Source organism: Gobius niger, assembly GCF_951799975.1.
Source record: "Gobius niger genome assembly, chromosome: 16".
In the NCBI taxonomy this organism is placed as follows: domain Eukaryota; kingdom Metazoa; phylum Chordata; class Actinopteri; order Gobiiformes; family Gobiidae; genus Gobius; species Gobius niger.
In genome coordinates this window covers 30918450-30931486 of record NC_136867.1, presented here as the reverse complement: position 1 = coordinate 30931486, position 13037 = coordinate 30918450, and the positions used below count along the sequence as shown (strand labels likewise).

The 13037-nt window shown below is 43.3% G+C and overlaps 1 protein-coding gene across 1 annotated transcript in view; it reads left to right on the top strand.

The window, feature by feature from the left end:
• The window catches only part of mapkbp1 (mitogen-activated protein kinase binding protein 1), a gene marked incomplete at both ends in the record, with an annotated part of 50922 nt that overhangs the window by 4575 nt on the left and 33310 nt on the right, over positions 1 to 13037 (top strand). The window contains 5 exon segments of the mRNA XM_079573693.1: positions 4211 to 4366; positions 4368 to 4373; positions 6363 to 6454; positions 12285 to 12347; positions 12428 to 12485. Of these exon segments, the coding sequence (XP_079429819.1) occupies positions 4211 to 4366; positions 4368 to 4373; positions 6363 to 6454; positions 12285 to 12347; positions 12428 to 12485 (375 nt within the window).

Here is a 13037-nt window from a genome sequence, read left to right as displayed (position 1 = left end):
TATTAGTTTTTTTGTCACATTTTTATTAGTTTTTTGTCACATTTTTATTATTTTTTTGTCACATTTTTATTTGTTTTTTGTCACATTTTTATTATTTTTTGTCACATTTTATTTATTTTTTTGTCACATTTTTATTATTTTTTGTCACATTTTTATTATTTTTTTTGTCACATTTTTATTATTTTTTTTGTCACATTTTTATTATTTTTTTGTCACATTTTTATTATTTTTTTGTCACATTTTTATTTATTTTTTGTCACATTTATTTATTTTTTTTGTCACATTTTTATTATTTTTTGTCACATTTTTATTTATTTTTTGTCACATTTTTATTAGTTTTTTGTCACATTTTTATTATTTTTTGTCACATTTTTATTTGTTTTTTGTCACATTTTTATTATTTTTTTGTCACATTTTATTAGTTTTTTTGTCACATTTTTATTATTTTTTTGTCACATTTTTATTATTTTTTTGTCACATTTTTATTATTTTTTTGTCACATTTTTATTATTTTTTTGTCACATTTTTATTATTTTTTTGTCACATTTTATTATTTTTTTGTCACATTTTTATTAGTTTTTTGTCACATTTTTATTTATTTTTTTTGTCACATTTTTATTATTTTTTTGTCACATTTTTATTCTTTTTTTTGTCACATTTTATTCTTTTTTTTCACATTTTTTATTATTTTTTGTCACATTTTTATTATTTTTTTGTCACATTTTTATTATTTTTTTGTCACATTTTTATTAGTTTTTTGTCACATTTTTATTAGTTTTTTTGTCACATTTTTATTAGTTTTTTGTCACATTTTTATTATTTTTTTGTCACATTTTTATTATTTTTTTGTCCACATTTTTATTGTTTTTTTGTCACATTTTTATTATTTTTTTGTCACATTTTTATTATTTTTTGTCACATTTTTATTATTTTTTTGTCACATTTTTATTATTTTTTTGTCACATTTTTATTATTTTTCATTGTCACATTTTTATTTATTTTTTTGTCACATTTTTATTATTTTTTTTGTCAATTTTATTTATTTTTTTGTCACATTTTTATTTATTTTTTTGTCACATTTTATTATTTTTTTGTCACATTTTTATTATTTTTTTGTCACATTTTTATTATTTTTTTGTCACATTTTTATTATTTTTTTGTCACATTTTTATTAGTTTTTTTGTCACATTTTTATTATTTTTTTGTCACATTTTATTAGTTTTTTTGTCACATTTTATTAATTTTTTTGTCACATTTTTATTATTTTTTTGTCACATTTTTATTTATTTTTTTTGTCACATTTTTATTATTTTTTTGTCACATTTTTATTATTTTTTTGTCACATTTTTATTTTTTTTTGTCACATTTTTATTTTTTTTTTGTCACATTTTTATTATTTTTTTGTCACATTTTATTATTTTTTTGTCACATTTTTATTAATTTTTTGTCACATTTTTATTAATTTTTTTGTCACATTTTTATTAGTTTTTTGTCACATTTTTATTATTTTTTTGTCACATTTTTTATTTTATTTTTTTTGTCACATTTTTATTATTTTTGTGTCACATTTTATTATTTTTTTTGTCACATTTTTATTATTTTTTTTGTCACATTTTTATTATTTTTTGTCACATTTTATTATTTTTTGTCACATTTTTTATTATTTTTTTTTCCCACATCTTTATTATTTTTTGTCACATTTTTTATTTAATTTTTTTTTTTTTTACACTTTTTCAAATAAGCTTTTACATTTGGTATGTTCTGGAATGGTATGGTATATTATGGCATGTTTTGGTCCATTATGGTATGGTATATTATGGCATGTTTTGGTCCATTATGGTATGGTATATTATGGCATGTTTTGGTCCATTATGGTATGGTATAATTATGGTATGTTTTGGCATAAATGTTAGCCACATAGCATAATTGCCTAACTCATTTTTGAATTGTTTTTCGAAAACATGTAAAAAGACGTTTTATAGGAAACACATTGTTTTTCTCTTATTGCCATTTTAACAATACAAAAAGACTTAGGCAATTATGCTATGTGGCTACGATATTATGGTGTGGTATATTATGGAATGGTCTGCCTTGATTAAACAGGGACAGGGCACAATAACCCATTTATTTGAACATAATAATTCTGTTCTCTTCTGTTATTATTTCTCTGGTTTCAACATTATTTCAATATCATTTCATGTTTGTCCCGATATTTCATAATAAACAATATCAGGTTATTTGGTGATGCCAGGTGGACTGTGGCCCATGTTCTGATATGTGGCCCATGTTCTGATATGTGGCCCATGTTCTGATATGTGGCCCAGGTTCTGATATGTGGCCCATGTTCTGATGTGTGGGCCCATGTTCTGATATGTGGTCCATGTTCTGATGTGTAGGCCCTTGTTCTGATGTGTGGCCCATGTTCTGATGTGTGGCCCATGTTCTGATATGTGGCCCATGTTCTGATATGTGGCCCATGTTCTGATGTGTGGCCCATGTTCTGATATGTGGCCCATGTTCTGATATGTGGCCCATGTTCTGATATTGTGGCCCATGTTCTGATATGTGGCCCATGTTCTGATATGTGGCCCATGTTCTGATGTGTGGCCCATGTTCTGATATGTGGTCCATGTTCTGATGTGTGCCCTTGTTCTGATGTGTGGCCCATGTTCTGATGTGTGGCCCCATGTTCTGATATGTGGCCCATGTTCTGATATGTGGCCCATGTTCTGATGTGTGGCCCATGTTCTGATGTGTGGCCCATGTTCTGATATGTGGCCCATGTTCTGATGTGTGGCCCATGTTCTGATATGTGGCCCATGTTCTGATGTGTGGCCCATGTTCTGATATGTGGTCCATGTTCTGATATGTGGTCCATGTTCTGATATGTGGGCCCATGTTCTGATATGTGGTCCATGTCTCATATGTGGCCCATGTTCTGATATGTGGTCCATGTTCTGATATGTGGTCCATGTTCTGATATGTGGCCCATGTTCTGATATGTGGCCCATGTTCTCATATGTGGCCCATGTTCTGATATGTGGCCCGTGTTCTGATCAGAACCGTCATGTTATCATGAAATAACCAGATGTTTTTTTATCCTGAATTAACGTGATCCGTATACGTTTGTTAACCTCTTACCCTCCGCCTCAACCGAGCGCAGTTTCTCCAGTTCAGCTTTACCCAATCTAACAGAGTCACGCCTCAAAGCCAAGACAAAACAGATCCATCTCATATTTGCCAGAGTTTGGACACATTTTTGTTTGTTTTTTGTCACTTTGTATTTATTTTTTGTAAATTTTTATTGATTTTTTTGTCACATTTTTTCGTTTTTTGTAACATTTTTATTATTTTTTTGTCACATTTTTATAATTTTTTTGTCACTTTTTTATATTTTTTGTCACATTTTTATAATTTTTTTGTCACATTTTTATTATTTTTTTGTCACATTTTTATTTATTTTTTGTCACATTTTTATTATTTTTTTGTCACATTTTTATTATTTTTGTCACATTTTTATTTATTTTTTTGTCACATTTTTATTATTTTTTTGTCACATTTTTATTATTTTTTTGTCACATTTTATTATTTTTTTGTCATATTTTTATTATTTTTTTGTTCACATTTTTTTTATTTTTTGTCACATTTTTATTATTTTTTGTCACATTTTTATTTATTTTTTTGTCACATTTTTATTTATTTTTTGTCACATTTTTATTTATTTTTTGTCAAATTTTTATTTATTTTTTGTCACATTTTTATTTATTTTTTGTCACATTTTTATTTATTTTTTTGTCACATTTTATTTATTTTTTGTCACATTTTTATTTATTTTTTGTCACTTTTTTATTATTTTTTTTATCACATTTTCTTTTATTTTTTGTCACATTTTTATTTATTTTTTGTCACTTTTTTATTTATTTATTTTTTGTCACATTTTTATTTATTTTTTGTCACATTTTTTATTTGATTTTTTATTAGATTTTTTTTTAACACTTTTTCCAATAAGCTTTTACATTTGGGTAAAACCAAACCTGGAGGGAAAGTGCCCTGTTCAGGTGGGAGGTCAGAGGTTAAGTGTGATGTCACGAGTTCCCGGTCCGGGGTTAGCGTAGCCGCTGCGCCGTTAGCATTTCTCTCGCTAACCCGGATGCATGTTCGTCCTTCCCTCGTCTCCAACACTGACCTGTGCTTCTCTTGTTTCGCTCAGAACGCACCTGTCCCGGCCTCACGGCGCCCCCTGGTGGGCGGAGGCGGAGTCAGCGATGCGGCCGACGGCACCATCCGCAGTCGGCTCCGGAGCCTCTTACGAACCAACTCCATCAAACTGAAGAGACGAGGGGCCAGCAGGGGGCAGCAAGCAGCTCAGCAAGGTACACGGGCACAGGGTCACAGGGGTCACGGGCACGCTCACGGGCACGCTCACAGGGCACACGCTCACGGGCACACGCTCACAGGGCACAGGGGCACGGGCACGTGCTCACGGCACGCTCACGGGCACGCGCTCACGGGCACGCTCACGGGCACACGCTCACGGGCACACGCTCACGGGCACAGGGGCACGGGCACGTGCTCACGGGCACGCTCACGGGCACGCGCTCACGGGCACGCTCACGGGCACACGCTCACACGGGCACAGGGTCACGGGCACGCGCTCACGGGCACTCACACACACACAGAGAGGTCCGCTTCGAGCTCTGACAGTTTCCGAGTCGCTCGCGGCTATCGCTAACTAGCTTGCGGCTATCGCTAACTAGCTCGCGGCTATCGCTAACTAGCTCGTAATGTCGCTAACTAGCTTGCGGCTATCGCTAACTAGCTCGTAATGTCGCTCTCAGCTGAGTTTCAGCCTCAGAAGGAGATGATGAGACATATTAGTCATGTGCTCCTGGTGCTGATGACCCTAAACATGGATGAACCTGAGAGACCTTCAGGAGCAGAAGGAGCTGAAACTGTAGCTCCTGCTCAACGTGACCTTATGGACCTGTGACTTCATACAACATACATGTGACTTCATACAACATACATGATGTAAAATATTTCCACCATGGTCTGGGTGAATACTGGATCCTGATTGGCTGGTGCATTATTTTGGTATAACCGCACACGTAGTCCGGTAGTTAAATCACTGGGATGTCGCTCCGCTGTGATATCCCATATAAGTAAAGTTTAATAGTAAAGTCAAACATAAAAGTTTGAGTTGGGGGGGCCCAGGTGTGAGCGACTCCACCGCAGCTGTTTCCATAAACAGGTGAGCTCGTGCCGCATATCGGTGTTTCCTTCCAGGGAAAAGTGTTTCCGGGTTAGTCCTGTTGTGTTGTGATTCTGTGCTGATGTTGTGCCGTTAGACGTTAGAATGCAGGAGGAACAACACTGTGTCGGGCGTTAGAACCGTCTAACGCGGCTCCGAGGTGTTTAATCCTTACTTATTAGGAGACAGTGTCTTTGTCTTTTGTCTTGTATATTTGAGTGTGTCTTGTGTATTTAAGTATGTGTCTTGTGTATTTGAGTGTGTGTCTTGTGTATTTAAGCGTGTCTTGTGTAAAGTGCCGTGGGTGAAAGTGTGGTTAAAGGAACAGATCAGGTTAAACGGGTCAAACCGGCTCCAAAGAAACTTTACATGTTTGAGGTAAATAAAGATCAGGCGTCACTACAGAGTCTCTGCTGTTTGTCATGGAGTCGTTTCCTCTGAACAGTCCTCCAGGTGCCCTTCCTCCTCCTCCTCCTCCTCCTCCTCCCCCTCCTCCTCCTCCTCCCCCTCCTCCTCCTCCTCCTTAAATCCAGGGTAAACTGGTCTTAAAAATCAACGTTCAACGACCCAATTATTTGCGCACAATTAAGTTTAAAAAGTAGATAAATAAAGTCTCAGAAGCAGCGATGAGGAGCTGCCGGTGCCGCTCATGGTCGATAACGACGCTCTGGCCGCCGCCACAAACAACGTAAACTCAGCGATAGTGGAGCGAGGCAGAAGGACTCTCCTTCAGAGCTTTATCCTCCACAAACAAACATTTAGGAATCCAAAACATGACTGTGTCCAGGGGGCGGGGCCTGTGCCGTGTCCAGGGGGCGGGGCCTGAGCTGTGTCCAGGGGGCGGGGCCTGAGCCGTGTCCAGGGGGCGGGGCCTGTGCCGTGTCCAGGGGGCGGGGCCTGAGCTGTGTCCAGGGGGCGGGGCCTGAGGGACGGGGAGGAGCTGCTTCAAACTAACGAGAGCCCATGTTTGGTCCGATATCGATATCGGATCGGCCGATATCGAGGCGATATATTAAGTTTGTTTATCTTTCAAACAGTCCATGGTTAAACATGTGTTACTAAATCTGCAACATAAAACATGTACAACAGGTGAACGTGTTTGTGTTTCCAGGTGACGCTGGAGAAGGTCCTGGGCATCACGGCGGCGGGAAACCGAGCTCTGTCATGTGACCCGCGCACCGGCCTGGTGGCCTACCCCGCCGGGTCAGTGTGTGCACATCTGCATCTGTACATCTGTAACATCTGCAACATCTGCAACATCTGAAACATCTAAAACATCTGTAACATCTGTACATCTAAAACATCTGTAACATCTGCAACATCTGCAACATCTGTAACATCTGTACATCTAAACATCTGCAACATCTGTAACATCTGCAACATCTGCAACATCTGAAACATCTGAAACATCTGTAACATCTGTAACATCTAAATCAGGGGCGCCCAAACTTTTTGTCTCTGAGGCCAAAATGAAAAAGTGCCCGTGAGTCGCGGGACAAACACGGCACGAAAAACACATAACTGCAAACTATAAGTTACTTTATTTTATTTACTTGCATTTGTTTCTATCTCTGCAAATCACATGTTATATTAAAACAAAAGGTAACTATGGGAAAAGCCTAATTTTAGTAAAACAAAATCAACATCTGTAATTTACTCTTTACCTCATTCATTCGTTCACTCAAAGAAAATGCCACATTAGATTATTCTGAAAGTGTCAGTTCAGCATCAGTTCTTTTATAAGTCATTTTTTAACATATTCTGTTGTCGACGTAACAACCTTTGCAATAAAAGTGGGAAAACTGTGAAAGTTGAAGCTAAAACGCTCTGATTGATAAACACCAAGACATCACAACAGTGTTTCCTTAACTTTGTGAAAGGAGTGAAACAGCGCCCCCACTTTGACGCTGGTGGTCAAAAAGTGAACTGCATCCATATTTACCTTTGAGAATGAATGGAAGAGTTAGTATTAAAGAATGGCACTCTGGGCCAACACAATTGTTTCGGTGGGGCCAAATTTGGCCCGCGGGCCCCACTTTGGGCACCCCTGGTCTAAAACATCTAAACATCTGCTCGTACATCTGAAACACCCCCTGCAGGGTCAGTGTCCAATGTCATCTGCACTTCTGGAATATAACACCACACTCTGCAGCTCCTGAAGCTCCTGAAGCTCCTGAAGCTCCTCCTCAGATCAGTGAAGTGAAGCAGCAGCTCCACGTGAGCTCCTGGTGGAGTTAATCCCTCACTAACCTCTGATAATCTGCTGCTGTAATCTGGAGTTTCCTGTGGGAGCTCCTGTGGGAGCTCCTGTGGGCGCTCCTGTGGGCTCCTGTGGGCTCCTGTGGGCTCCTGTGGGCTCCTGTGGGAGCTCCTGTGGGCTCCTGTGGGAGCTCCTGTGGGCTCCTGTGGGCTCCTGTGGGCTCCTGTGGGAGCTCCTGTGGGCTCCTGTGGGAGCTCCTGTGGGCTCCTGTGGGCTCCTGTGGGCTCCTGTGGGAGCTCCTGTGGGCTCCTGTGGGCTCCTGTGGGCTCCTGTGGGAGCTCCTGTGGGAGCTCCTGTGGGAGCTCCTGTGGGCTCCTGTGGGCTCCTGTGGGAGCTCCTGTGGGCTCCTGTGGGCTCCTGTGGGAGCTCCTGTGGGCTCCTGTGGGCGCTCCTGTGGGCTCCTGTGGGCTCCTGTGGGCTCCTGTGGGAGCTCCTGTGGGTGATCAGCAGGTACTCTTTAGTCTGTGACAGTGTCGCCCTGGGGCAGACTCACTGAGGTGTGGCTCCTTCAGCCTCTCGTGCTGGACGGTCAAGAACTGAATTAAAATATGTCAAATTAACTCTGGTCACATGACACGTTTATCATTTCATTATCACACATGAGAATGATAAAATAATGATAAACCCCGCCCCTCACTGTGGGAACCAGTCCAGGAGAACACCGTGTTCAGTCCAGCGTCTGCACTGCAGCAGAGGAGGGGGCGGGGTTAGCCGAGGAGGGGGCGGGGTTAGCAGAGGAGGGGGCGGGGTTAGCAGAGGAGGGGGCGGGGTTAGCAGAGGAGGGGGCGGGGTTAGGAGAGGACTGAGGAGGATTGGCTGCTGCTCTGACGAGCCCTGACAGAGAGTGTCCAATCACAGGCCGCCGTTGCCCCGTCCTGCGCCCTGATTGGTGCGTTTGAAGCCAGGCCTCCTGTGATTGGTGCGTCTGAGCTGAGGCGAGTGCAGTGAAGGGAACGAGGTCAGTGGGTCGATCTGAGCGCGTGCAGACTCAGACTGACCAGAGTCTGTGAGGAATCAGATACAGATACCACTTTCTAAAACCGATACCAGTACTTTGATTTAAGTACTTACTACCGAATACTGATACGAGTACTTTGATTTAAGTACTTGCTGATACCGAATACTGATACGAGTACACAGTATTTTCTTCAGACTTTCACTCAGATCGGTTTGTAATGAGTTAATTTACTCATTTACATTTCCTTGAGTAAAGTCGGCGACACTTTTAACCCCTTACCTCCCACCTGAACCGAGCACATTTTCTCCAGTTTGGCTTTACCCCAATCCAAAAGCTTCTGGGAAAAAGTGAGAAAATAGCAACAAAACTGAGACGAAAACAATGATGGAAAAATGACAAAAATGTGACAAAAAATGACAAAAAAATGACAAAAAAGTTACAAAAGTTGAAAACCCAACAAAAAAATGATGGAAAAAGAATCTGATGACGTGAGGAAAAAGATCCTCTCGGTTCATGCGGGAGTTAAGAGGTTAAAGAGAAGTTACATCAGAATTGAACAGATGACTTTTTATTATTCATTCAATATTATTTATTATTTTTATTTCTCTGTCCATCACAGACAGAGCAGCTCACATCCTAAAGCTCTTTATTCATTTATGTATTTGTATTTAACAATAGTATTGAGATGTTACTTATTACTGCAGATAAATGCACTCTTTTCTCCTTTACTTCAGCTCCGTGTGGATTTTCTCCTGTGTTTATAGAAACTTATCCAGAAGCTAAAGTAGCCGCTCATTTTAGCTCAATATAAACATGCTGGATCTCTTTATTCTGGATTTTATGGCGCCTTTTTAGTCGCTGGGTTAGTTTTTCAGATGAATAAGAATCACCAGAACTGTTAGCTGCGAGTTAGCGGCTAGTTAGCATCATTAGCATCATTAGCCTGTATGTTGTAAACACTGCAGACGTTTAGCTCTGGTTTAGGTAGTGTCGTCTGTAGTAAAGTCAGCTCAATGTGGAATATTGGATTTATGCTAAACTATTCTCCAGTTTGTTGTTATTTTCTCTCGGTTTCTGGTATCGGGACCTCATTACTGAGTACGAGTATGAGTGTGGAACGCGTCGTGTTTCCTTTGGTCCTCAAGGAAGTTTAGACACTTTACCTGAGCGGAGGTGAGGTCAGTGAAGGAGGCGGGGCTCTGTTACCTGAGCGGAGGTGAGGTCAGTGAAGGGGGCGGGGCTCTGTTACCTGAGCGGAGGTGAGGTCAGTGAAGGGGGCGGGGCTCTGTTACCTGAGCGGAGGTGAGGTCAGTGAAGGGGGCGGGGCTCTGTTACCTGAGCGGAGGTGAGGTCAGTGAAGGGGGCGTGGCTCTGTTGTCATGTTACCTGAGCGGAGGTGAGGTCAGTGAAGGGGGCGGGGCTCTGTTACCTGAGCGGAGGTGAGGTCAGTGAAGGGGGCGTGGCTCTGTTGTCACATTACCTGAGCGGAGGTGAGGTCATGTGTCTGAAGTCTTTGTCCCGGCGCTCCAGTGAAGGTGTTTCTGTCGCCGTCACATGATCACCGTTTCCCGCGGCGTGAACCCGACACCGCGGCGCCGCGCTCTGATTGGTGGACGGTGACATCACAGTGTTTTCCCTCTGATGTTTGAGCCGTGTGTCATGTGACCTCAGGTGTCGACGCTGCAGGCGACGGGTCAGACTGTGTTTACCCGGGTCATTCCCATGGCAGGCCCCGCCCAGGCCCCGCCCAGGCCCCGCCCACACCCTCCACATGAGATTTCTGATTGTTTAGCCCTGAAGTCCTCTGGATGCAGCTGCTCTGGAGCCTGACTCTGGCAGCTCTGTGTGACCTTCTCCACTCGGTGCTGTTTCTGTCAGGAGGCTGTGAATCTGAGGCCTCAGAGAGAGTATATGTGCTGCAGCCTGACCGCTGGGCCACCGCACACACACATATTACACACACATACACACACACACACACACACACACACACACACACACACACACACACACACACACACACACACACACACACACACACACACACACACACACACACACACATACACACACACACACACACACACACACACACACACACATCTTACAGTCAGTCCTGCAGCTGACAGCCCATGGTGGGAGTGTCCAGGGTGATATGCTCCGCCCCCTCGCCCCTGTCAGCAGAACTCTGGTGGGAGTGTCCAGGGCGAGATGCTCCGCCCCCTCGCCCCTGTCAGCAGAGCTCTGGTGGGAGTGTCCAGGGCGATATGCTCCGCCCCCTCGCCCCTGTCAGCAGAGCTCTGGTGGGAGTGTCCAGGGTGATATGCTCCGCCTCCTCGCCCCTGTCAGCAGAGCTCTGGTGGGAGTGTCCAGGGTGAGATGCTCCGCCCCCTCGCCCCTGTCTGCAGAGCTCTGGACCTGTTGTAGGTGTTTGAGTGAGGATTTGTCCCGCCCACACTAAAGCCAGTTCCTCCTCCACCTGTTACAGTAACATGTGTTTAATACATGTTACTGTAACATGTCAGGACGTCACGTGACTCCTTAAGCCCCGCCTTGACCGAGTGCATTTTCTCCAGTTTTACCCAAATCTAAAGCTTCTGGACTGGAGCGTCCAGCCTATAGGCCAGAGCAATATATTCAGAGTGTATATTCCCAGGTGTGTAGTCAGGGGCGTGTCTTAATAACAGGTGTGTGGTTAGGGGCGTGTCTTAATAACAGGTGTGTGGTTAGGGGCGTGTCTTAATAACAGGTGTGTGGTTGGGGGCGTGTCTTAATAACAGGTGTGTGGTTAGGGGCGTGTCTTAATAACAGGTGTGTAGTTAGGGGCGTGTCTTAATAACAGGTGTGTGGTTGGGGGCGTGTCTTAATAACAGGTGTGTGGTTAGGGGCGTGTCTTAATAACAGGTGTGTGGTTGGGGGCGTGTCTTAATAACAGGTGTGTGGTTAGGGGCGTGTCTTAATAACAGGTGTGTGGTTGGGGGCGTGTCTTAATAACAGGTGTGTGGTTAGGGGCGTGTCTTAATAACAGGTGTGTGGTTGGGGGCGTGTCTTAATAACAGGTGTGTGGTTAGGGGCGTGTCTTAATAACAGGTGTGTGGTTGGGGGCGTGTCTTAATAACAGGTGTGTGGTTGGGGGCGTGTCTTAATAACAGGTGTGTGGTTAGGGGCGTGTCTTAATAACAGGTGTGTGGTTGGGGGCGTGTCTTAATAACAGGTGTGTGGTTGGGGGCGTGTCTTAATAACAGGTGTGTGGTTAGGGGCGTGTCTTAATAACAGGTGTGTGGTTGGGGGCGTGTCTTAATAACAGGTGTGTGGTTGGGGGCGTGTCTTAATAACAGGTGTGTGGTTGGGGGCGTGTCTTAATAACAGGTGTGTGGTTGGGGGCGTGTCTTAATAACAGGTGTGTGGTTGGGGGCGTGTCTTAATAACAGGTGTGTGGTTAGGGGCGTGTCTTAATAACAGGTGTGTGGTTGGGGGCGTGTCTTAATAACAGGTGTGATGTTGGGGGCGTGTCTTAATAACAGGTGTGTGGTTGGGGGCGTGTCTTAATAACAGGTGTGTGGTTGGGGGCGTGTCTTAATAACAGGTGTGTGGTTGGGGGCGTGTCTTAATAACAGGTGTGTGGTTGGGGGCGTGTCTTAATAACAGGTGTGTGGTTAGGGGCGTGTCTTAATAACAGGTGTGTGGTTAGGGGCGTGTCTTAATAACAGGTGTGTGGTTGGGGGCGTGTCTTAATAACAGGTGTGTGGTTAGGGGCGTGTCTTACCTGTGTGTGGTTGGGGGCGTGTCTTAATAACAGGTGTGTCTGCTTCCAGGTGTGTCGTTGTCCTCTTGAACCCTCGGAAGAACAAGCAGCTGCACATCTTTAACGCCTCCAGGTAAAACGCCGCGGGTCTCGATGATGTCACCGTAGGACCGCCCCCTGAAGCCCCTGACTCCGCCTCTGTCTCTGTTTCAGGAAAACCATCAGCACTTTGGCCTTTTCTCCGGACGGGAAGTACGTGGTCACGGGAGAGGTCAGTCCGACTCTACCGCCCCCTGGTGGCTATGTTACTGAGACTCTACTGCCCCCTGGTGGCTATGTTACTGAGACTCTACTGCCCCCTGGTGGTTATGTTACTGAGACTCTACTGCCCCCTGGTGGTTATGTTACTGAGACTCTACTGCCCCCTGGTGGCTATGTTACTGAGACTCTACTGCCCCCTGGTGGTTATGTTACTGAGACTCTACTGCCCCCTGGTGGTTATGTTACTGAGACTCTACTGCCCCCTGGTGGTTATGTTACTGCAGACTCTACTGCCCCCTGGTGGTTATGTTACTGAGACTCTACTGCCCCCTGGTGGTTATGTTACTGAGACTCTACTGCCCCCTGGTGGTTATGTTACTGAGACTCTACTGCCCCCTGGTGGTTATGTTACTGAGACTCTACTGCCCCCTGGTGGTTATGTTACTGCAGACTCTACTGCCCCCTGGTGGTTATGTTACTGCAGACTCTACTGCCCCCTGGTGGTTATGTTACTGAGACTCTACTGCCCCCTGGTGGTTATGTTACTGAGACTCTACTGCCC